The sequence below is a fragment of the Oryzias latipes genome, chromosome 21 (genome assembly GCF_053564925.1).
Source record: "Oryzias latipes strain Hd-rR chromosome 21, Olatipes_Hd-rR_3.1".
In the NCBI taxonomy this organism is placed as follows: Eukaryota; Metazoa; Chordata; class Actinopteri; order Beloniformes; family Adrianichthyidae; genus Oryzias; species Oryzias latipes.
Window position 1 is genome coordinate 12,849,773 of NC_136257.1, and position 22,887 is coordinate 12,872,659.

The 22,887-nt window shown below is 41.0% G+C and overlaps 3 protein-coding genes and 1 long non-coding RNA gene across 19 annotated transcripts in view; 2 read left to right on the plus strand and 2 right to left on the minus strand.

The window, feature by feature from the left end:
• The window catches only part of rnf17 (ring finger protein 17), a 51,738-nt gene extending 51,252 nt beyond the window's left edge, over positions 1-486 (plus strand). For both annotated transcript variants that reach the window (XM_078939616.1, XM_078939618.1), the window contains exon 38: positions 255-486. The gene's annotated coding sequence lies outside the window, so the exon portion shown is untranslated. The remainder of the gene's footprint in view (positions 1-254) is intronic.
• Positions 1-21,689, minus strand: cpap (centrosome assembly and centriole elongation protein). Of its 15 annotated transcripts, none has more exons than XR_013652708.1 (20): positions 21,285-21,565; positions 20,744-20,885; positions 20,491-20,660; positions 15,690-15,816; positions 15,426-15,587; positions 15,188-15,332; positions 14,611-14,713; positions 12,274-13,008; positions 10,892-11,654; positions 10,652-10,784; positions 10,375-10,540; positions 8,410-8,541; positions 7,884-8,009; positions 7,655-7,745; positions 7,292-7,440; positions 5,711-5,800; positions 5,411-5,576; positions 5,249-5,333; positions 1,068-1,188; positions 1-380 (listed from the first exon to the last, which is right to left on the minus strand). XR_013652708.1 is itself a non-coding variant. In XM_078939625.1 (20 exons), the coding sequence occupies exons 3-20, from the start codon at positions 20,530-20,532 to the stop codon at positions 188-190; spliced, it is 3,510 nt and encodes a 1,169-aa protein (XP_078795751.1). In that variant the 5' UTR covers positions 20,533-20,660; positions 20,744-20,885; positions 21,285-21,565; the 3' UTR covers positions 1-187. The 15 variants fall into 15 exon arrangements, 10 of the variants coding, with proteins under 10 accessions (XP_078795751.1, XP_078795753.1, XP_078795752.1 ...); XR_013652707.1 differs by having other exon boundaries at positions 7,292-7,443; XM_078939625.1 differs by having other exon boundaries at positions 5,436-5,576; positions 7,292-7,443; positions 12,274-13,012; positions 14,612-14,713.
• LOC144988729 (uncharacterized) lies at positions 13,390-13,920 on the minus strand. Its single transcript, XR_013652709.1, has 3 exons — positions 13,781-13,920; positions 13,628-13,676; positions 13,390-13,556 (listed from the first exon to the last, which is right to left on the minus strand). It is a non-coding gene; the product is annotated as an uncharacterized LOC144988729 (long non-coding RNA).
• Positions 21,588-22,887, plus strand: part of ttf2 (transcription termination factor, RNA polymerase II) — an 18,367-nt gene continuing 17,067 nt past the window's right edge. Inside the window, exons 1-3 of the mRNA XM_004081620.5 lie at positions 21,588-21,911; positions 22,120-22,225; positions 22,425-22,511. Of these exons, the coding sequence (XP_004081668.1) occupies positions 21,884-21,911; positions 22,120-22,225; positions 22,425-22,511 (221 nt within the window). The 5' untranslated portion in view covers positions 21,588-21,883. The remainder of the gene's footprint in view (positions 21,912-22,119; positions 22,226-22,424; positions 22,512-22,887) is intronic.

Here is a 22,887-nt window from a genome sequence, read left to right on the forward strand (position 1 = left end):
TAAAGAAAATAAATATTTAATATTTTTACAAGAAAAGCTAAACAAAAACTTTTACAGATTTCACATTGAAGATTTCTTCCGAGTTATTTCAGTGCAAAAATTCATGGTTTCAAGAAGTAATTGACATTAAATATAACCACAAGACTCTTCACAATAAAAGTAAGATTCTGTTTAAATAATGCAGTCCTTATGGCCGCTTGTCCATTATGACATTTCCCTCTCTGTCTTTTATCCTGACGCGTCCTGTTGGGTAGCGGGTTTCCTGCCGGCCGTCGTTGTAGACGGTCTTCACCGTGCCGTCTGGATACTCGCGCCTCTTGAAGTCAGCCGTGTGGACCTCCTTTTGGCCCGTGTTAAAGTGGATCTCCTTGATGCCATCCCTGAAAACGACAGACTGATTCAGGCAGGAAGGTGAAACCAAAATTCCCTTTTTCTGGAACTAGCTTTCATGGGGTAAAATCTAAATAAAAGTAAACTTTTAGCAAAGGTGCTCCTTTTTAAAGGTTTGAAAAGGATTCTACTTCTGAGTGACGATCTTACAGAAAATATCCTCTAATTCAACCGCAACATTCACATTATTTTTACTATGACAGCATCAAATTTAAAGATAGAAACTATAAAAATATTGGTTAGGGAATCTTTGTAGGTTTTGAGGCTAAGCAGGGTCTTCCCTTATATACTGTATAACCTTTCACTCATCAAAGATCATTGTTTTAGGCAGATATGAGGATTTTACGGATTTTAAAAGCCCAAAATACACAAAAATAGCAACACGACAGTCCGGTCAAAAAAAGTTGAATTGCTTTGGTTATTTCTTTTATGACCAGTGATTGAAAAAAAAACATTCAATATGACGTAACGTCTGTTTTAAAAATCTTTTCAGGAGTAACGATGTGGCTTTGTTTGATTAGCTTCTTTTTTACATTTTTTTTTTTATCGAATGCAGGGTTGAGACAAAAGGGACGAAAATAAGATGATGAAAATCTGTGTAGATACAAGTGTTTTCTTGTTAACTGGTAACAAACACTGGAACAGAACTGCTCATTTGAGCCTGTCGGTCTACTTACGTGTTGACCCGTATGATGGTGCCGTCAGTCAACACGCTCTCTTCTCTGCCGTCAGGAAAGAGATTTTTCACCGTCTGATCTGGAAACGTGATCTCTTTACGCCCGTCTGGAAAGTGCTTCTCTGCAGCAGGAACAGAATGGAATGCAGAACGCCAGACATTACATTGAGACAGTTTTTCTATTCTAGTGTAATATTAGATCAAGGAATTTGGAATTTCTTACAGCAGAATCGCATCATATTCAGTCAATAACAGCGTTAGGAAAAGTGTCTCCTTTTACCCTTGTGCTATCTTAGATGACCCCCACATTACATTACATTGACGTGTTATTCCTACCATGATAAAGGTGGATAAAGGTGGAAAGATTTCATGTAATCCATGGACACCAGTGAAGATCACAAATCAGTGAAGAAAAAAGGTTCAGAGCACTGTCTAGTGGGTCTAGATGACCCAACTCCCAATGTTAAAGTGCCTAGGATAGCACAAGGGTTTCAGACCCACTACGATGAAAATGCTGTTGTTTTTAACTTTTGTGTTCAATAAAATTCAAATTTTCCTCTTAGCTTACTTTGTTCATCCCACCATCATCAACACATCCCATCTGCCCTTTCACAATAAAAGTTAGTCAGTTAAAGTCCCACTATCTGTCACACACCTAGGTATGCAAAATTTGACCCATCCCCTGGGGGAGTGGTGAGCTGCAGACGCAGCCGCGCTTGGGAACCATTGGTGGCTTAACCCCCCCCCAATCCAACCCCTTGTTAAGCAGGGAGGCATTGGGTCCCATTTTTAAAGTCTGGTTTGAACCCACGACCATCCAGTTACAGGCCGAACACTAACCACAAGGCCGATGAGCTGGTCAGAGCACGAATTTGTTAACATAAAACAGGTAAAGTCGTCATTTAACAGCCCCTGTGTATTTAAAACTTAAACTTTTTTTTTTTTAACCAAGCTAGATGAACAAAAACAACATAATGAACCATTTTCGCTGGACTTGCTGTTGCTGCATTTAACATTAACCAAGTTCCCATTGTCCATCATTCAGGGCCCATAGTAACTTGCATGCAGATGCACCCTTTTTGGTTAGGCAGTCTGCGAGTTGTTCTTTTGTGTTGTACAACACTCACTCAACTCTGCTTGGAAGAGTTCCTTGATGGCACTTATTTCCAGACGCAGTCTTTTGGGAGACAGACTTTGTAGATGTCAGTGCGTCAGCCACTGAATGACTGTCTGTGACACAGATTAAAGGTGGAGCATATTCAGCACTGCCAGTTGTTACTTGAGAGAACAGTGTTGCTAGAAAAGCATGCTTTTGGCATCAGTCCAGTTAGTGTCTCTTTAAGGGGAAACATCATTGTCTCTCCAACTGTTTATCCCTTTTTCTTTGGCCTGGTCAAATGAAGACTCCTGTCATAAATACATCATTAACATCTGCTGTATCAACAGAGACATCTTGTTCTATCTGAAGACTCTCCAGCGGTATAATGTCAACTGAACGTGGGCTGCCTGCAACACTACTGGGCTCCATGATTACAAAATTATACCAGTTTTTATATTTTCCCGTAGCTTTTCCTCCACGTCCCATGACTTGTGCTTTGTATACATACAACACCACTGTCACCATATTTCAAAACTAGTCCCCTTTTGAGCTGAACATCATATTCTCCTTCCACAACTATGTGTTGCCTCGTGTTGTCATAGGTGTTTTGTTCCGCTTCATTTTGTTTCACAGATGTAGCTCCTGCAGGTGAAGTGTCCGTCAAGCTGTCATCAGAAACTCATCTGACCATTTTTCTTCTCAAAAAATGTGTGTCCACTTCTGCGTAATCTTTAATTTGGTGATCTGAAATGATGTACTGGGATGCATCTTCCTCCATGTCTGACAAACACCACAGCACCATCCTGGCTAATGACAACTCCTGGCCCTTTCCATTCATGGCAGTCCACTCTTTTATAGTAGACCTTTTCACCTAGTTCATATTTTTCATCTGTGTGGTGTATTTGTTTACGCAATGCTCTCCGTATTCTTTCAGAACGTTCTGCTTCTGTAAAGGCCTTCCTTGATGCATGCAGAGCAGAAATGTGTTCATCTCATCATTGTTGAATTCTCCTCCATTGTCACTGAACAGTCTCTGAGGAGGGCCATGCACACTTATCCAGGCATGAATGAAGTGCTTCACTATGTCAGATGACTTCTTTGTGGTCAGAATACTTCCTGCACTAAATCGTTTGAACTGGTCAACAATATGAAGATACCACATACCTAGCAGGAGTTTATGAAGATCAACTGCTACAGTTTCATTGGACTGAGATACCAATGGTAAACCAACAACAGGTCTTTGGTTTGGTTCTACTAGATCTGACATGGTTCACATTCATCAACGATTCTTTTTTCACATTCTTTAGCTTTGTTGCCTGAGCTGATCAGAAGTTTCTGAAGCCTTTCTGTACAAGCATGACCAAACTGTTGATGAAGCTTCATCATTTTGTTTTTCCGGTGTGGTCATTTTTTCTGAGATTGCCAGTATTTCCTCATCATACCGACTATCCAGTTCTACATTTGAGTTTTCTTGTTGAATGACATCCTCATTGGCTATCAAAAAGTGGACATGGTCCAGAACCTTTTGGTTTTCAACATCCACAATGTTCACACAGTAATGACCTGAGCTTGTAAACTCAAGTTTTCCATTTCCAGCACAGTTCCTGCTCTTTTCATAGATTCTTTGCTCAGAAGAAGGGGAATCTTGGCTGGAACAACTTCAGTTTCATTAGGACATTTTGTCTGCCAAATTTGAGCAGGAATCTTTAGTCTTTTGGTGGGGTTGACCACTTTGTCATCTTCTGACTATTTGATTTAGCTGACTGGTGTAGTTATCCAACCATTTTTGTCCACACACTGACCGTCTGCATGCGGTGTCAGTTATTGCAGAGCCAAAACTCTCGGTCATAAAGATCATTGCTGTCCTGCACATCATTTGCTTTATCTTCAGTCAGTTTAATTTGCTCACCTTTTTGTGGACAGCCCAGTGGAATGTGCTTTGACAAATGGCACGTTATGATCTGAACACATTTCTATCCAGAGGATTTGTGCTGGGCCAGAGTGTCTTCTGCTTATCATTTTGGGACCATGCTTTGCTTAACTGTCTTCTCTGTTCAGTTATATATGCAGCGTCTTGGTTAATTCCCACCGTTGAGCCAGATGTTTTCCCTCCAAAAATCCTCGTCAGTGCAGACTTGGTGGCAGCAAGTCAAGTCTGCACACGTGTCAGTGCTAATTGTCCAAACAAGCTTTGTCCAGTAGTTTAAATGCTAATTCTGCATCCGGAAGTTCCATCTTGTATTAAAGCATTCAGGCATACCGCTGTTCAAAATCAATGATATAATCCGTCACGGACACCTTACTGTCTCTCGCTATCTGATTAAAACTTGAGTGAGCCTCGTTGGTTCGATCTTTGAGAAGCGATAATCTAGCTTCACGACTGAAGTGTCCATGCCTGTGTCCTTGTTCAAATCCTCCACCGATATTTCCATCAACACTTCTCTCGCTTCCCCAGAAAGCACCAAAGCAACGGCGAGCGCCTGCTTCTTCTTTTCGAGATCTGTAACTTGGGTCCACACTGCGACTTCATTTTTCCAGCTTTCGTGCGGTTTTCCTTCGTCAAAAGTTGGTGGGACTCTGTAGTTGCTAACAATGCTAAACAAAATTCAAATTCCCTTCTTAGCTTAATGTTTACTTTATCAATTCCACCATCATCAACACAACAATGTCACATCAAATCCCTCCTGCCCTTTCACAATAAGAGCACATATATGCAATTACCATAAAACAAGTCAAGAAGAAAACGTCCTAGAAAACGACACAGGTTTTTGGATTTTAGCTGATCTGAGGACTTTAAAGAGAAGATTTCAGCTGTAAAACTATTTTAAATTCGAATCATTTTATATTGATTAGCAAACTTTTTTGATTGTCGCATGACAGAGCAATCTGAGATTAAGTTTAAACAAAATGCTAATTTTACTATTTACACTATTTTAAAAATCACCTTTTCCACTTTGACCACGTCAACAAAATGGGAATTCTGTGTGAGACAAGAACAGCTCCATCCTGCTGAAATGAGGCAAAGCTGCACTAAAAGCTGCTATGAAAGCCGCTGAGTGGCTGAGCCTCCTCTCAGTTCTCACCTGTCTGGTTGTTGGGGAAGTGCAGGACCTCCAGACCTTCAGGGTAAGTGATGTGTGTGGTCTGAGCCTCAGCATAGTAGTAGATCTGGACGGGGAGCAAATGTGACAGATGTAAGGGAATGGAAGTCTCAAAGCAGTGACAGTGACTCCCTGCTCACTGGCCTGCTGACAGCAGGATCAGCCTCACCACTCTCTGGTCAGCTGTGGTCTGCTTGGTGTCGCCGTTGAAGAAGGTGATCTTTACCGACAGCCCGTCTGCAGAAACTTCCTTCCTGGTTCCGTTGGGGAAGACAATGAGGCGATCACCCCCAACCAGAACTTTTTCAATCTGAACACCCAGAAGCAGATGTCAACAATCAAAGTAGAACTTGTGACTCACTAATTTTGTGGTTAAATCAAGAGGATAATCCGTGGAAAATAGTGGTTCAGTTGTAGCTTTTCTTATTTTCACAGTCATCTCACCTTCCCATCGGGATGTTTGATGACATCCTGGACTGAGTCTAGCTCATTTGCCTCTAAGCTCTCTGGCTTTTCTGGCACAACTTCTGTTTTCTAAGGTGAAAACAGCAAGACACAGCAGATTTAGAAGCGAGCAAACTCCTAAAAGCTCAAACACAACCACAACAAAAAAACAAATTAAAATGGAGAAAAAGATTTTTTTTTACAATAAAGGTTGGCATTTAAAAATCTAGTAAAAGTGAAATGGTTCTTGATTTTACTTCCTTTCCTGCTGTCACTCATTTTCTTGGCATTCTTGTTAATGCAGTTTGTCATTGTTGCACCTGGCGCTCTCTCTCTTGATCATACTCTGTTCATGTGCTGCTGCACATGCAACGCCCCGCCCTCGCTCAGCGCAAACCAGAGGCGCCAGCACATATGTATCGACTGATTACATGAAGCTTGAATAGAAAAAAGACAGAGGGGGAACTGAGAAATAAAAAATGCTCCCAGGAAGGAGCCACTCTTGTCGTTCACTCTAAAGCAGTGTTTTTCAACTAGTGTGCTGTGGGAGATGGTCAGGTGTGCCGTGGGAAATTGCCCTCATTAACTGATCTAAAAACATTTACCATCTCCAGGATATCAGCTCTTTGTTCATCCAAACAGGTCCTGATAAAACACTGAGTAGTTAGGAATATGAAAGATCATAAAATACTTTTATCTTTGTGTTTATTTGATTCTATTAAAGACATTTTGATAAGAATGACGGCACCGCGATTTAGCTGCAGCTATAATTGTTTTAGGAAAAGTCCCGCCCCTTTAACTGTCTCCACCAATCATTCTTGGAGTCTTAATCACATGTCATCAGTATGACCAATCAGAAGTGGTTAAAGTCTTCACTTCCTTTTTCTGTTGATAAAGTCTCTCAGTTCCAACAAAAACACCAGCTAAAGCTCGTCTTTAGCGGTGTAGTTTCCACAGAATCCGGTATCAGACCTTGGAAAAAGTGAACAAAACAATGAAGCTCAGAGACAATAGTCTTTATGCGTTCAGCTGCAGTTTGCACTACATCTCCCATGATGCATTGGGTTAAAGTGACAGCATCTCAGCGCACAAGGAGCCTTTCTTTGTTAAACGTCTTGAAACCATAACGAACACACATCAAACAGTTTTTAAATCTTCTAACTTAACTTTTATTGCATCTTTTAGAAAAATAGCTGCAGCTTCCAGGTTTTTCTGCCACAATTATCACAAAAATGCATGTGAGATTGCAGAGGGGCTGTAAATCGACAATACAGACTATGAGTTTCTCCTTTTTTTTCCATTTTTGGATGCTGGCGTGCCGCGGGATTTTTATCAAGGTTAAAGTGTGCCGTGGCTCAAAAAAGGTGGAAAAACACTGATCTAAAGAGCCGCACTGAGACTCTCAGGCTGTGAACCGTTTGAGCAGTTCCCGCTCCCACATGAATTTGATCTTGTCCCGGTCCCGTGATTAATGGCAGTGACCCTTGGGAATCCCGAAAAATGTCAACCTATTGTCCAGACTCCCTGTACGCCTGTTGTGTAGAAAACGTACAGTCAAATAAAGCTCGCCTTGTCTCTTACCAAGGACTCCTCTGATTCCTCCAGGGTTTGGGGGGGTTTCTGGTTCCTCCTGACAGGTGAAGATCTGCCCTCTTGCTTCCTGCTGGTTAATGAGGAGGAGGAAAATGAGGAGGTGGAGCCTCCAGACCTCCTCAAGCTGCTTTTCATACCTGCTGACATGAAGGAATGATTGTAAGCATCTGCCAGAATACATAACAGTAATTGCTTGGTCATTCATTTTAACGTCCGTGTTAATAACAGATGCAGATGTAAGAAATAATCAGATGAACCGTGGAAACAGCACAGCAGTTGCAGCGAAACCGTTCATGTTTGACAGTTAGGAGGAGAACGTGCAGCTTCAGTGAGTGCATGCTCTCATCACACCTTGGCCACTGTCTTTGCAGTTTCCTTTGGGGCCTGTAGATGTGCTGCCTGCTGGGGGGCTGCTGCAGCTTCCAATGGAGTCTAAGGGGCTCTGCAAACAGAGAACAGAATGAACCCCTGAGTGTCCTGATGATAGTCATGAGTTTTGTGTTCACAGTGTAGCACAAGGAGTTCGTAAACACTCATTTCAAGTTTCACTGTTGGCGGTTCAGAAAACAGAAATGCTTACAGCAAACGTGACTCCTTTGGTTCCAGACGACACGCTGCTCTCTGAGGTCCTGGGACCGTCTTTGGTTTCTGCAGCAACGGAGCTTTTCTTCCAGGCGCTCAGACGCAGCTTCTCCAACATTTGGATCTTCAAAGGATAATAAATGACTATTTCAAACTGACAATAACCACATGTGGCTGAGATCTGATGCTTTTGTCAGTTCTTTGCATAAACCAGACAAGCCTTAAAGACCCACTGCGATGACAATTATCTTTTGGGTGTTTATAACATGTTCTTGTATCATTTTTCTGATTATGGAAGACACATATAAAGAGAGTTAAGCTTAAAATAGCCTTTGTGAGTATTTTTTAATTCAAATTGTTGTGAATGAAAAGAGAAGTAACAAAGAGCTTATTCATGGCGTAGAAAATACGCTTCACAGGCCACAAACTCCCTGCTCTGCTCCATTCTGATGCAGATAGATCCATGGACGCCTCTTGTGGCTCGTGGCGCCCCATCTTGTGTCTGAGCTGTGCGTTAGTGGTACCTCCTCCCGAAGAGCAGCGTTGTCCTTGTTGAGGGAATCAATCTGCTGGCGCAGCCGGGTGTGAGTGGAGGTCCAGCGACTCTCCCGCCTCTTCAGCTCCTCCTGAAGGGAGTTCAGCTGTTCCTTCAGAGACTGGGGTCAAAGGAAGTTCATCTGTCATCCCACTTCTACGAGTGCTTTGTTCTTTACATGATTTACTGTTAGGGTGAGTATTTGTACAACGTTATTAGAATACAGTGATCCCTCGCTATAACACGGTTTACTTTTCACGGTTTCGCTACTTCACGGATTTGCAGCGTGCATTGTGTTCTGCATTCTGATTGGCTAAAAAGCCACTCTGCTTCTTCTCTACCTGTGCGTCAAGAACGTTGCAGTTTAATATGTACACGTACGTAAAACAGCTTGCCAAATTTACATTATGTACTTGCAAATTCTCTTGATGTTGGCATGTCGGTGTATAAGGATGTTTTTGCGAAGAAGAAAAAAGAGCGACACCAACTGCCTATCACTATGTTCTTCTCCCTAACAAACACACCTGCAGCTGCACCGCGGGCTTTAAAAGAAGAAAAATCTGCAGAGCGGAGTCAGGATGCAGCTGCTCAGTCTGAACTTAGAGCAGTTAAATACACCCGAGTCACTATTTGTGCGACTGTACTTTGTATTTTTTCATAATCATCATTTTATATTTTCTCCCGTTTAATCCAATTACGCGGGTCGCGGTGGGCGGGGCTAATCTCCGCGATTTGACGCCTCTGTTCACATTGATGATTAAAATTATTATTTGACAGTACAGAACAGAAGTTATTTGTTAAAAAACGTTTCTATAGTACTTTGAGATGTGAAACAAATGCTTGAGCCTATAAAATGGTGTGTTCTTTCTTTTCAATGTATAATAGAGTATTTAATTGTATCATACTTGAAAAAAAAAATAGAGGTTTCTACTTCACGGTTTTTGACTATCACGGGCTCTTTCTGGAACGTAACCCCCGCGAAAAACAAGGTTTTACTGTATACCATCTGTCATCAAAGACAATGATACTAGTAATGACTTATTAACTGTATTCAGTGCTTTCCTCTAATAAGCAGATCAGTCAGTTAATGCAACTTTCTTTTTTTGTTTCCTAAAAAACCCGAAATAAATATTCAGACAGAAGACAGACATTTTCTGTCTTTGATCTGAACATAATCTAAAAACGTTTTTTTTTTTTTTTTTTTTTTTTTTTTTACAGGGTTTGACTTCTTGCTTCTTAGTTCCAGGGTTATATTTTGAGTGGGTTTTTTTTGTTTATTTTTCCTTTTAGTTGTTGCTCAAATGCATATTGTTCTGTGACAAAAATGATTTAATAAACATTATGTAAAATAAAAAAAGCACCACTAGTCAGTAAAAAACTGATTAGGTTCTTGTAGATGGTCTAGTCATTGCAGGTTCTTAACTCAGAGACATCTTAGAACCATCATCATCCCCTGATTCCATCAGAACACCCCCAACTGTCTATTCATGGATGATAATGCTCCACCACATGGTACCAGAATTGTCACAACTAAACTTCAGGTGGTCGGAGTGTCTCATATGGTTAGACCAGCAATGACCTCTGACCTGATCCCCATAGGGGACGTCTGGGATCAGCTGAAGCAGAGACTTGATGATTGTACCCCACCACCAAATGATATGTAGAACTGCTTTTAGCACTTGTAGAAGAGTGGAACGCCTAAGAACAACATCATGAGGCTAGTGAGGAGCAGGAGACGTCGCTGTTAAGCTGTTATTGAGGCAAAAGGTGGAATTAACCGCTATTGACATGGTCAGTTTTGGTCATTTCAGGATTTCTTTATTATTGTCTTCATTTTTGGGAGTAAATAAATATCAAACTAAGGAAAATGATGTTTTTTTGTCAGTCATTATTAGTGATATCAAAGAAAACTTTTTTCCACATTTGACTGTTTTGTCATGACATTACGGCTCACCTGGATTTCCTCTCGCTCCTTCTTGTCAGGTGCAGCTCTGGCAGCTGTAGCGTGTTTCTCGAAAAGTTTGCGCTCCTTCTGCAACTTCCTGTTTTCCTCCTTCTTGTAGTCGTCAAACCTGGCCAGCTCTGCTGCTTTGGCCTGATCAAAATCCAACCGCTCCCTCCTGCATTTCAAAATAAGACACACAGGATGTTTGGTGAAGGTTTAACATGGAAACGTTTTCATCGGGTAGAACGTTCTTCTCTGGATGTGGAACAGGAAGAAGCTGGTTCACCTGAGCTCCTCCTGCTTTTTCTCGCAGTCTTGTCGGAGTTTGGCGAGTGCGGCGTTCTCCTTCTTAAATCTCTCGATCTCGATTTCTAGCTCAACCAGCCTCTCTCTGAGCTGCCTGGACTGGGCCTGCTGGACTGCAGAGACCAAGAGAATCAAACACTAGCTGGAAGGCCTACCAGTGCTTTTCCTGTTTTAAACAGACTTTCTGTATTCTGTGACAGCGTTCAAATGCTGGTCTAACCTGTGTCATTGCTTTGCTGGCTGGACTCGGACCCCACAGGGGGAGGGGGTGCAGGTGTGCTCTTGTCTTTAGGCTTCAGCGAGGGGAACAACCTCGTCATGAGTTGAGAGGCAGGTGGAGGGTCAGCCTCTGGGCCGCTGTCTGACCCTGTAGCTTTGCTCGTTGCCACTTTCCTCATCAGAGGTTTCCCGCCATCGGCTGCAGATCTGAAAGGTAAACTAACTTCCGTAGAGTCACTGGTTTTCCCGCCTGCGCTGACCTCCAGGTCGTTCCACGCGTCGTCGTCGTCAAAGATGACATCCGGCTGCCGGCTGTCTTTGTCCTCCGTCAGGGTGGAGTCTTCTGCGTAACTGTGGATGCTGTCGGCCTCCCCGCCGTCTGACGCTGAATCCCTGAAACTGTCCTCCTCCTGATATGATCGTTTGTCATATGGAGGATTAGACGGGGGAGGAAAAAGCACGACGTCCTGCTCTCCAAAGTCAGAGCCACCAGCAGATGAGATGTCAGATAGCTCCCGTTGGTCTTCTCTCCCACTGTCCTCGCCATCATCATCCTCAGCGCTAACCTTGTCGACTGCACGGCTTTTCTTTTCCTCAGAGGCAGCCGAGCCACTTTTACACACAGACACAGCGTCACGCTCAACACTACCGCACTTCTGAGGGTCGCCTCTAGGTGGAGACTTGATGGGGGTGGAGGAGAGACGCCTCTGATGGAGCCCATGCGCCGTCTGCAGCTGCCACTTCTGCTGATCCATCCGGAGAACCTGTGAGAACCAACAGACTTTGAAAAGGTGCAAGGTTAACGTCACTGCAGCTGCAAGAAAAGAGTCGACTCCAAACTGACAGAAACCGTCAGACTTTTTTATATCAAGTGGAGGAAATAAGTATTTGATCCTTTGCAGATTTTCTGGCTGTTGCTTGGTAACTGAGCTTTAGCACTCTGTAGGTTTTCTATAGGACTGAGGTCCAGAACCTGGCTGGACCCCTCCATGACCGTGATATGCCTCTTCTTCAGCCATTCCTTGGCTGTAAGTTTTGGGTCATTATCCTGTTGAGAGACTCACCCACCACCCACTCTGAGCCTCTCACTCAGGATTTGACGGGACACGGCTCCATCCATCCTCCCATCCACATGGTACAGGCAAATACAGGTTAAAAAATTCTTACCTGATGTTCTCACTGTTCAAATGAAATTACCATTAAGATCGTGGATTGTCAATTACTTTTTAATTGGGCTAACCTCCAAGAGATCAAACACTCATTTCCTCCACTGTTTGAAAGCACCAAACAATCAAAAAGGTAAAGATCGTCTTCATTTTGGTAAGAAACCTCTTTGCAATCTCTTTGAATCTCCATTTGTTTTAAATCGTTTTGAATCTTTACCTTAGTGACAAAAGAGGAGTTTGATGAAAAGGACAGCTCTTCAGCCGCTTGCTCCAGCAGCTCAAACTCTCCCAGCTCCATATTTTCCAGTTGCTTGTCGCACTCCCAGCGCCGGAGCTTCTCCTGGAACGACATCTCAAAGGAATCCTGAGGAACTCCACCTTCCTTCTCTGTCAGAGGTGTTGCTTCTACTGTGGAACCAGAACTTTTCGATTTCGTTGCATCACCGTCAGCATTTCCTCGCGCCTCCATGGTGCCCACCTGTTTGGTTACCGGGTTTGGAGCGCAGCTCCTCTGACCCTGATCTGAAAAACCGACTTTGTTCTTGTTCTCCTCATTTTTGAGTCCAAGAAGAGCGTTTTTGTTTCTCCCGCTCTCTGGCTTGGTTTTAAGAACCTCTTCTTTGTTCTGTCTTTGATGAGTTCCTAAAACTTTGGTCCACGCTGGCTTCCCATCTGCTCTGATCTCCCGAGGGGACGGACAGACTCTCCTCAGCTCGTTTTCTTTGTTGAGGATGGCCGTTTTTCGCTGAACAGGAAGCCGCGGTGAAGAGTTTGAAAAACCTCTGTGGATGGACGCAGGCGCGGAGTTGCTGCGGGTAATGACTCTGGCTTGGAGTTCGGATTTCTGGTCTGTCCTTGTTTCTGCTTTTTTGGACAAAGCTTTGGAATTCTTAGTAAATCTTGCAAGTCCTTCTCCTCGTTTCAGAAAGGCTCTTTTGGGTGGAGCTTGATTCTGTTGAGGACATTCAGATTAAACAATCATTCTAGCTATTAAAGTTATTTCATTTTGAACGGTATTTTTAATACATTTTACAATATATCAATTCATTTATACAGTCAGTCAGTGATTCTGTAGATTGTTCTACTTCTACAGATGAGTTTGATATGAAATGGTCATCATAGAAACACTTCAATCACATCGTTGGGTTTTTAAGGAATTTATTTGTATGATAAATTCCTTAAAAATATGTATTTAGTAGATAACAAAAGTTCACCTTAGTATTTTTTAATGTAACCCTGGTCTACAATAACAGAGGTCAAACATTTTATCTAGGTCTTCACCAGGTTTGCACTGTAGCTGCCATTTTGGTCCATTCTTCCATGCAGATCTTCTTAAGAGCTGTGATGTTTGGGGCTGTTTCTGGAACACACGGTCTTTCAACTCCCTCCACAGATTCTCTGTTGGTTTAGAGACTGGCTAGAACACTCCAGAACCTTGAAATGCTGTTTACACTGCTGTGTCTTCATTGTTCAGATGACATGTTTGGGATTGTTGTCCTGCTGGAAAGTTCCACCATGTTTCATCCTAAATGTTCTCACTGATGGAAGGTTTTTAAAATCAAAGATCTCACCATACTTGTCTCCATTCATCCTTTCCTGAATATGGATCAGCTGTCCTGTCTCCTTTGCAAAAGGAAAAATAAATAAATAAATACAGCCCCAAATCATGATGCTTCTGCCCCCATGCTTTACAATGGGTATGGTGTTCTTGGGAAGCAACTCACCATTCTTCTGCCTCCTAACATGATAAGTGGCGTTTATACCAAAGAGTTCCATTTTGGTTTTTTTCTGACTACATGACATTCTCCTAATCCTCCTAATTCTCTTCTGGATCATCCAGATGGTTTCTTGAGAACTTTGGTCTTGCCTGGACATGTCCTGGTTTAAGCAGGAGAATCTTTGGAGCATCTCTAGATCTTTTGGTGAGACCACGTGAGTTCTTGCATTGAGCACTAGGTGAGATGATCAGTGATCCTGTGTTTCTTCCATTTTCTAATAATTGCTCCAACCAAGCTGCTTGCTTATTGCAGATTGGATCATCCTAGTCTTGTTCAGGTCTACAATCGTGTCCCTGGTGCCCTTAGACATCTCTTTGGTCTTGATCATGGTGGAGAGGTTGCAGTCTGACTGTTTAAGGGAGTGGAAAGGTGTCTTTTATACAGATAACCAGTTCAATAAGGTGAGATTAAAACAGGAAACAAGTGGAGGATAGAAGAGCTTCTCAAAAAAGAATGAACAGATCTGTGAAAAAAAATTCTTGTTTGTGGAGATAAATATTTTCTGCACCATAATACAAATAAATTCTTTAAAAATCTAACAATGTAATTTTATTTATTTATTTTTTTGTTTTTTTTTACTTTGTATCGAAAAGATTAAATTTATTTCTATAATAAACATTAGAGATCAAACTAATCTGTTTATGTGGGAGAATGTACAGAATCAGTGACTGACTAAAACACTTTCACTTCACTGTATAAACGCATCGATAAATTCAGTGCTTCATCGACGACCTCAGACATTTATGTTTTCATAGACTCTCAAAAACATTTCTTACCTGTTGCTGGGCAGATTTGAGCCTTTGCTCCTCCAGCCTCAACTGCTCGTCTAGCAGCTCCTCAAAGGTCTGTTTCTGACCAACAATGCCTGGTCTTATTGGTCTGGAGAGGAGCCGCACGGAAAAATGAAGAACAGAAAGAATTCAGTGGTTTGTCACTAAATGCATTTCAAAATAAATGTGGTTTCCATAAGACATTTTAATTTAATCCCAATGACAAAAGTCAACATCTCATTAAAAAGTATTTCTCTAATTTTAAATCAAATCAACTTTTTAAAGTTTATATCACTCAATATACTCAAATTAAAATGTTATTTGAATGAGATGATGGCTTGTTGTACAATAAATTTAAAAAAGAAATTGCTTTACCAACATTATTGACTAATTTACCATGTTTATTTTTCTCCTGGCAAGTGTTTTGCCCAATTACACTGAAAAAAATGCAGCTTTTGAAATTACATTTGAAAAACAAGTCATTCTATTTCAGAGTATTTTACCTTTGACTTTTATTTTACTGTAGCTATACTAGAAATGAGACAAATGTGTAGTGATTTAAATGAAATAAGACAGGACTTACCGGTCATTCCAGACCTGATCCCCCTTCCTGTTTCTTCCTTGAGCAGAAGCTGCATCTTTACACTCCTGATTTGCTTCTTCGACCTCGGGGAAAGCTCGGCCATCGCCACGTCGCCTCCAGTCGTTCTGTTTGGTGTCCCGCATTCCTGCAGTTAATGTCAAATCAAGAAGTTCACATGAAAGTCACGCTTCAACAAGAAGCAGAGCAGGCGTGTTGGACTCTTCACTGCATTTCCCACCATCCTCCTGATCTTTCGAAAGCTCCTTCTTTCCATCTGCTATTGAAAGCTGCTGCTCTGGTCTGATGCCGCTGGCAGCCCGAGGAAACTCAGAGCTGTTCACATCCGGCCTAGAGTGGACCGTTTCTTCATCCCATTCTGGCTCTGATAACTCTGTACTCTCTGGGGGTATAACACAATGACATGGTTTCCCTATGGTTTAATGCTTTACCTATTTGAACTGCTTAACTGTGCAGCTCTGCTGTCATTTGGTTTATTCCTTACCCCCTAATAAGCGATGTGGATCATTCCCGATTCCTAGAAGCCTTTGCTGCTCCTCCTGGAGGCACAGCAGTTCCTCCAGCTGATGAGCCTCCAGCTGCTTCTGCATTTCCTGCTGCCATTTCCTCAACTGCACAAACACACACAACACAGAAGTGCCTTTTAATGTCTTCACAATTGAAAGGTGCACGCTCAGATCTGTTCAGCTGCTTCCATCTATAAAGTTTTGTTCAAATGCAAATACATTCTTTGATGACTGACAGTTATGAGGTTACCTGCAGGGAAGCAGTCTACACTTTGTGATGTTATCACCAAAAAAGACTAAATGGTGGCCGATTTTAGGAGAAAGAAGATTTTCAGAGGTCGGAAAACTTCTGCTGCACAGTGGAGAGCTATGTGCAACCAAAACAGATCAGTGGAGCATCAGCTCTCAACATCAACGTGTTCACCATTGACAGTGACAGTAAATGGTCTGAATCAATGTTTCTATGGCAACTACTGTCGCCAATATAGAGCAGGAGTGATTGGCTCCGTTCATCCTCCATTCATGTCCACACCCCTCCCACTGAAAGCGGCTTGGAAGAATCTGTCAATCAAACATTTACGGCGGGGGTCAGTGGGCAACACATGCTTTGAGGCGTCTGATCGGTCAGTTCATAACCTGAATAACTTGTAATAAAGAAAAAATGTCATAAAAAATTAGGATTACAGTGATGAAAGTCAGGCAAGGAAAAAATCCCTGAACTTTTCTTTGAGCGATATGGCGGGCACAGAGCGAAATTTTGGAAAAATACGTGGTCTTAGATGCATTCTGGTGCATTCTGGCAGCTAGTTATTCACTTCTTTATCAAGAAACTAAGACTAATTGGAGCATCATGATTTGTCATTCAAACCCCTAGTTTGACTCTCCATTAAGGACTTGCTGGTCCTAAAAAAGAATTTGGAAAATTGCTCAAAGTAACACAATCCTACAATCTACGCTTTTCCTTAAAGCTGCAAAACATACAATTGCTAAAATATAGTAACATCAAAGCCCCAAATGGCAAAAAGAACACCAGTAACTATGATATTCTATGAAAATACCTCAGTTATTTATACATTATTTCTGCTTTAGAAATGACTGATGTACAACATCCACTTGCACTGTTTTCTCAAACTATAACTACATCAAAATATGGGATCTGCTTTAAACTATAATTCTATAACATAATACATCAATTCTTTAACACCAATACTAAGTAATCTGGGAAATATCAAAACAAACATACAAACTAAACTAAACATTGTAAACATTATTTTTTAAGGGAGTGCGGGTCCAAACCATCAAATACTTATAATTAATGTTAACTATACTGAACTAAATCATGGTAATTAGGAAATACAAATAAATTAGATAGAGAAATGTATTCAAAATAAAAACTGAAACTCAAAACTAAAATTGAAATTATTTCAAAATGTGGTTTTGAGATTATTTTACACAAAAAAGTATTTGACCTACACTACCTTAAAAATCTTTTTTTTTTTTTCCAGCCAAGACCACTTCAATTTGTTTTTTATCGTCTTCTCACAACTGAGGTCGTGACCACGCTCAATAATGACGATGCCTGCCATTATTTTAACACAAATTTGATCGCAAACTCTTCAGATGTGTTTGTGAAAGTTTAGCGTGGGTCCGCCAGTTTTGGTCTCTAGGGAAGCAAGTCACGCTGACCACGTGGTGCAGACAGAGCCAATCAGACCCGTCGACGCATCCGAAAGCAACTAAAACGTCCCGTCATTGGTCAATTAGGCCGGGAAGACGAAAGATGGCCACGACCATAGAGGAAGCGATCTGCGGAGAAATATAGAAAATAAAGCTAAAATTAGCTGATTTCAGACCATTTTCTAATCCGGAAAGCGATTTGACCGTAGAGATCAGGTCTTTATTTCCCGGAAAGTACGTTCGGTTTGCTCAAAAACCCGGATTTCCGGGAATTCCCGGAAGACTTTCATCACTGGGATTAGCAAAATGATGTTAAAAAAATCTTGCAGAGGAAAAATGGTTATTCTGACAAATAGACTGAGTAATAGTGTTTTTGGATTCTTGGAGACAGTGGGTACTTCCTGTTTGGAACGCAAAGGGTGGAGGGGTCACTCTGCCTTGTTCTCTTTATACAGTCAAGCCAGTAACAGACATAAATCCACTTCCATCCATTCATCTAACTTCAGAACCCATTAAATTCCTTTCAAGGTCACATGGTTTCTGAAGCCCATCCCAGCTACTGTTGGGAGAAGGTGAGGTACACTCTTGGCAGGTCACCAGCCCATGCAGGACCACACATTGACACATTCACACCTGAGGCACAATTTAGAGTCATCAATGAATCTATGGTGTATGTTTTCAGACTGTAGGAGGAAGCTGGAGCGCCTGGACAAAACACACACGTGCACAAGAACATGCAAACTCCAATCAGAAAGAACCCAGGAGGGATTCAAATGAGGGCAAAAGCGCTAACCACTGCCCCACTGTGCAGCCAGTGACTGTAAAAACAACTGACAGATAAATGGATTGAAAAAGCTTTTTTACTGTTACCTAAATACTGTTGCTTTAAGCCCCCCCCCCGTGTTCCCAAATTGGAAGTACCTGCTGGTTTTCAAGAAGCCAAAATCCCATAGACTTCTACTGAGAAATAGACAGTTATTACTCAGACATTCTGTTTGTCAGAAAAACTATTCTTGCTCTAATACCTTCTTAACATCTTTCTACTCCTAATTTTTGTTAGATATTTTTTCTTTATCACATGTAATTCAAGTTGTTTACTGACCAACACAGTCTGTGTTTCCATCACACAAATGATCAACATTCTAGAAATGTCGGGAAAAACCCAATTTCGTAATCACGCTATTTCCATTAAATCATGATTATGCGAATAAACACAAAACACCTCATGTGATAAGTCGTTCAAAAACACAGTTGTGAACAATACTTTACTGGAGATACACTCAAATTTCTGTTTGTGTATATCTCATTACAATAAATGGAAGACATGAAGGATGTTTGGAGATCGGATTGATTTCTTTTAAAAGCTCTACAAAAGCATCAGTAATCATGTCTCCATGTCTGGGGTCATAATATCATTTAAAGTCTCCCCTGGTGTTCCACTCCACTCGCGCTGCTAAAGCCGCTTTCCGCCGCTACTTCTGTGTCCCACATTAGTTCAGGAGGGGCAAAAGAAAAACAAGAATCAAACTACAGGATCTTTTTAATAATTGCTCTGGCTGACTGTTTTTACAGTCTATGTGTGCAGCAATGTACTTGTGAAATAATTGATCAGTAAGTACTGTATTCAGAAAAAGGTTGCCTCAAAAAAAGGTGAGAAAAAGGCCAAATAATAATTAAACAATAATATATGTTGTTGTCAGATCATAAACATCCAACAAAAAGTAAAACACATAAAAAAAACTACCACTACTACTTACTGCTAATGAAACAGTTCTGCAAGCTTCTAAATTGTGTGAATTTATTTGTTTTTACCTTTGTTTAGTACCTTTTATTTAAATCAGATTAATCATCTAAAGACATGTTTGCTGTTCCCCTAATCAATTCAATGGTACAGACTCTTCTTTTATGCCCTGGTCTGATTTAATATGCTTTCCCATCCACGTGTTGTTAATCTTATTTACTGTCCTTACATACTCACCTCTGTTACTATATGGGTTCCCAAGGACTTTCCTAAGAATAAATACCATACATAGCTGTGTAGGTCATAGAAGTTGGTTGTGGTGATTATTTTTAAGGGTCACGTCTTTGCTGCATCCAATAATAAGAACTAGAGTTGACTAGGGCTGCACAATCTGAGAAAAACTTGTAATATTTGTGATCAATATTGCGATGACCATATGACTTATGATTCGTGATCAACTAGCAAAACAAAAAACAACTAATAGATCATTTCCGTTTCACTGCAAGTTTGATTTAAATAAAAGTCAACATAACTTCAACTATACTCCAAATAACCCTCATCTAAATAGGAGGCAGGCATCTAATATTAAAGGGCTCCATCTGATTGGTCAAATATATAATGTGCTCTATATGGTTCATTAAATACTTCAAGCTGCCATGAGATTGGCTTAGCATGTGTGTATAGATTTAAGGTAACCATTTATGGCACTTTAAGGTGTCTTTTCCAATATGCATACTACACAGACTGATATCACAGTGATGATAAATGTGCAATTTATTGTGCAGGCAGAGTGTTGGTATTTATATGGAATGGCTGGATATTGGAGCTGAATATTTACCCACTATTCAGATTTTTCCAGTGGATTTGTCTTTTTATGCATTGTACTGTAGGTGACATACCACTGGCCTCTGATGAAAATGGTGTTTTTAACATGCTTTTGTGGCATTTTTCTGATGATGGAGTACATATATGAAAAAATTACGCTTAAAATTGCATTTATGACTGTTTTCTATTCAAATGTTACGGTTGGGGGTTCCTACAGGGGGTACGAGGGGCTGGAAGCTAGAGGGAGAGACTGTAAACAGAAAGCTCTCAGTAACAGTGAAGGGAAAGGGGGCGGAGTTGTTTCATGCCAACGGTCCTGCCCACAACTCAGACGTGAATTTCTGATGAACTATTGCTACTCTGCAGAAACTATGTCCTAAAAACGACACGGGTTTTTTGGTCCTGGCTAAAAACGGCATCTTCGTGATTCAAAGACCACTGGAAATGCTTTGAAAATAGATTAAAAGATGATCGGAGTGGGACTTAAAGGTATGATGAGAAGTAAAGATATAATAATTTATTAGAAAAGTTCTTACCTGTTCCAGTTTCATCATTATGGGTAAATCTTCGTTTGCCATCGCATCCAGTTTGTCGAACTGATCCTGTAGGATTGCTGTCGGTACAGACAGTTCGCAGTTCGTCGGCCTATACGTTACATCCCCGCGAACAGGCCGCTCACAGCCTTCAGCGCCAATGAGGCTGCTGTCTGTGGAGGCGGACAGAGGGGCGAAGTCAGAGGCGAAGGAGTCCTCCGGCATCTGCGGCGCGGGCCCCTTGGCAGTGACGTACCGCAGCGATCCGGCCAAATCCGGTGAGGGATGGAGGATGACGCCGGCGCGGGTCCTGCTCGGCGTCCAGCGAGCCAGGATGTCTGGCTCGGGGAAGCCAAGCCCGGCAGGAGATGTCATGTTGACCCAGGTTGTTTAGGAAGCTAATCCGGGATTTGAAAAACAGATTACAGTGGCCGGTTAAAGGTTAATTTCATCATGACGAGACATCACCGGAAAGGATTCACGTTAAAAATCCCAAATAAATTTTAAAAAAAGTGTCAGACGTTAAACTTTAACGAACAGTGTGTCTGCAAATAATACCGTTAGTGACAACAGCTAATTAAACTGCTAACATTAAATTGTTGTAATCAACATTTGTTTAAATATTTTAAAAAAGGTTACTGTCATTTAGTGTAATCAGGCCCAGGGTGGATCTATCTACACAAAAAAACGTATCATGTTACCCGCTCCCGCTGTTTGCCAAAACTGTAACGTTTCTTTTAAAAATTATTAACAAAATAAAAAAAGTACGCATTATAATCTAATCCAAAGATATTTACCTTCAATACACAAGAAATGCAGCCTCGTTCTTGTAACATAAAACGTTGTGTATTTACACCAGAAACAAGTTTTGAAAGCTGCCGCCATATCAAAACAAAGCCCGCGAGAGTTCTGCAGCACTGGTGAATTGTGGGTATTATAGTTAAAATTTTTTAGACTTTAAGATCTCAATTTTTTTAATTTATTGTTGTAATTATTTTAAATTATACTAAATATATTTAATAATATAAGTGACTAAACAAATTTAGATAAACATAACGCTCACCTTTAGAAGCAGACCAACAGCCACACGAATTACATCCGGGTCAAGTCCATGTTTCAGAACCCAAAGTCATTTATTTATTATGTCTTACATATTTAGTATTTGAACAGCTGTTTTTTGTATTAATCGTTTTGACACTGACTAATATGTGTCCTTATTTTATTTTAATAATTTTTATTTTACCCAATCTTTTGGAAATAAAAAAAGCCCACCCTTTCATGGGGTGTTCCTAAAACCGGATGTGCCTTCTGGACGTTTTGATTGGTCGAAACAAAAATACCCGAGTTTGATGACACGCAGGGCAGTTAGAAACCAAAGCTTAAATACGTTGAGACAATGGAGAAGGTTTTGTGCAGTGACCACGGTACGTCAATACATATTATTTGATCTTGTTTAAATAAAATGTGCTGTCGTCATTTTAAGTTTGGAAACGCTTGCTGTCATTTAATGTCATGTTAGCATAGAATTTTCGTTTTGACCTAAAACTTAAACTAAAGTCAAAGTGTAGCTCGTCGATAGTGGTGTGGGACTTGCAAATTTCTCAGTTTTTCCGTATCTGCTTTCTTTTGCAGGTGGCATTTGTATGTTGAAAACAGGGGTTAAGGACGGACCGAGTAAAGGCAAAAGTTTCTACGTCTGCGTAAGCGAGCAGGGCTGTGACTTTAGTCAACAGACCAGGTAATTTCCCCAATGCCTCGGCCTCGCGGGTGTGACTTTCAGTTTTAAAATCTAGTTTTTATTTTAGAACTTTCTATAGTATATTCAGAGAGATCAGTTATCTACAAGTGCAGAATATATAGTTTAGTTTGATAATGGCGTGGTTTTGTGTAGGTTTATGATTATGCCTTGTAATAACTGTCGCTGTCATGTGTGCCAGTCTCCCTCCCTCCCACTGCATCAACCATGAAGATTCAATGGTAGAACTTCAGGCCATCAGCTTCAGCCAGAAACACCAAAGCCACAGGTATGTGTGTGTTTATCCTTCACACTTACAGACCTCCTCTGACGAAAATTGTGTTTTTAAAATGTTTTCATATGTGTTGCTATAAAACTTAAATGTTGCATTTTTCTGATGATGCAGAACACATAAAAAGAAAATCAGGCTTAAAATTGCTTTTCTGGGTCTTTCTTTCTTTAAATCATTGTAAATCAGGATCAGAAGAAAAAATTGTGTTTATAAAAACAGCTTATTTGTGACGTAGAAAATCCGCTGGATGGGTCGCAAGCTCCCTGCTGCGCTCCATTCTGATGCATCCACTTGCAGACAATTTATCTCATGTACGTCTTTGTTTTCCTCGTCTGAGCTGACACCCGGCTCAAAACTGTATGGGTGGATAGCT

Bases quoted from the DNA above. Each gene is read 5' to 3' on its own strand.
- cpap (XM_078939620.1), bottom strand. From the start codon at position 20,862: ATGACATCTCCTGCCGGGCTTGGCTTCCCCGAGCCAGACATCCTGGCT. The intron at 11,655-12,273 runs GTAAAGATTCAA...TGGTTCTCACAG, and splicing joins ACTCCTCTTTTGTCACTAAG to GTTCTCCGGATGGATCAGCA. The intron at 5,801-7,291 runs GTAAGAGACAAG...TTTTCACCTTAG, and splicing joins AGGAATCAGAGGAGTCCTTG to AAAACAGAAGTTGTGCCAGA.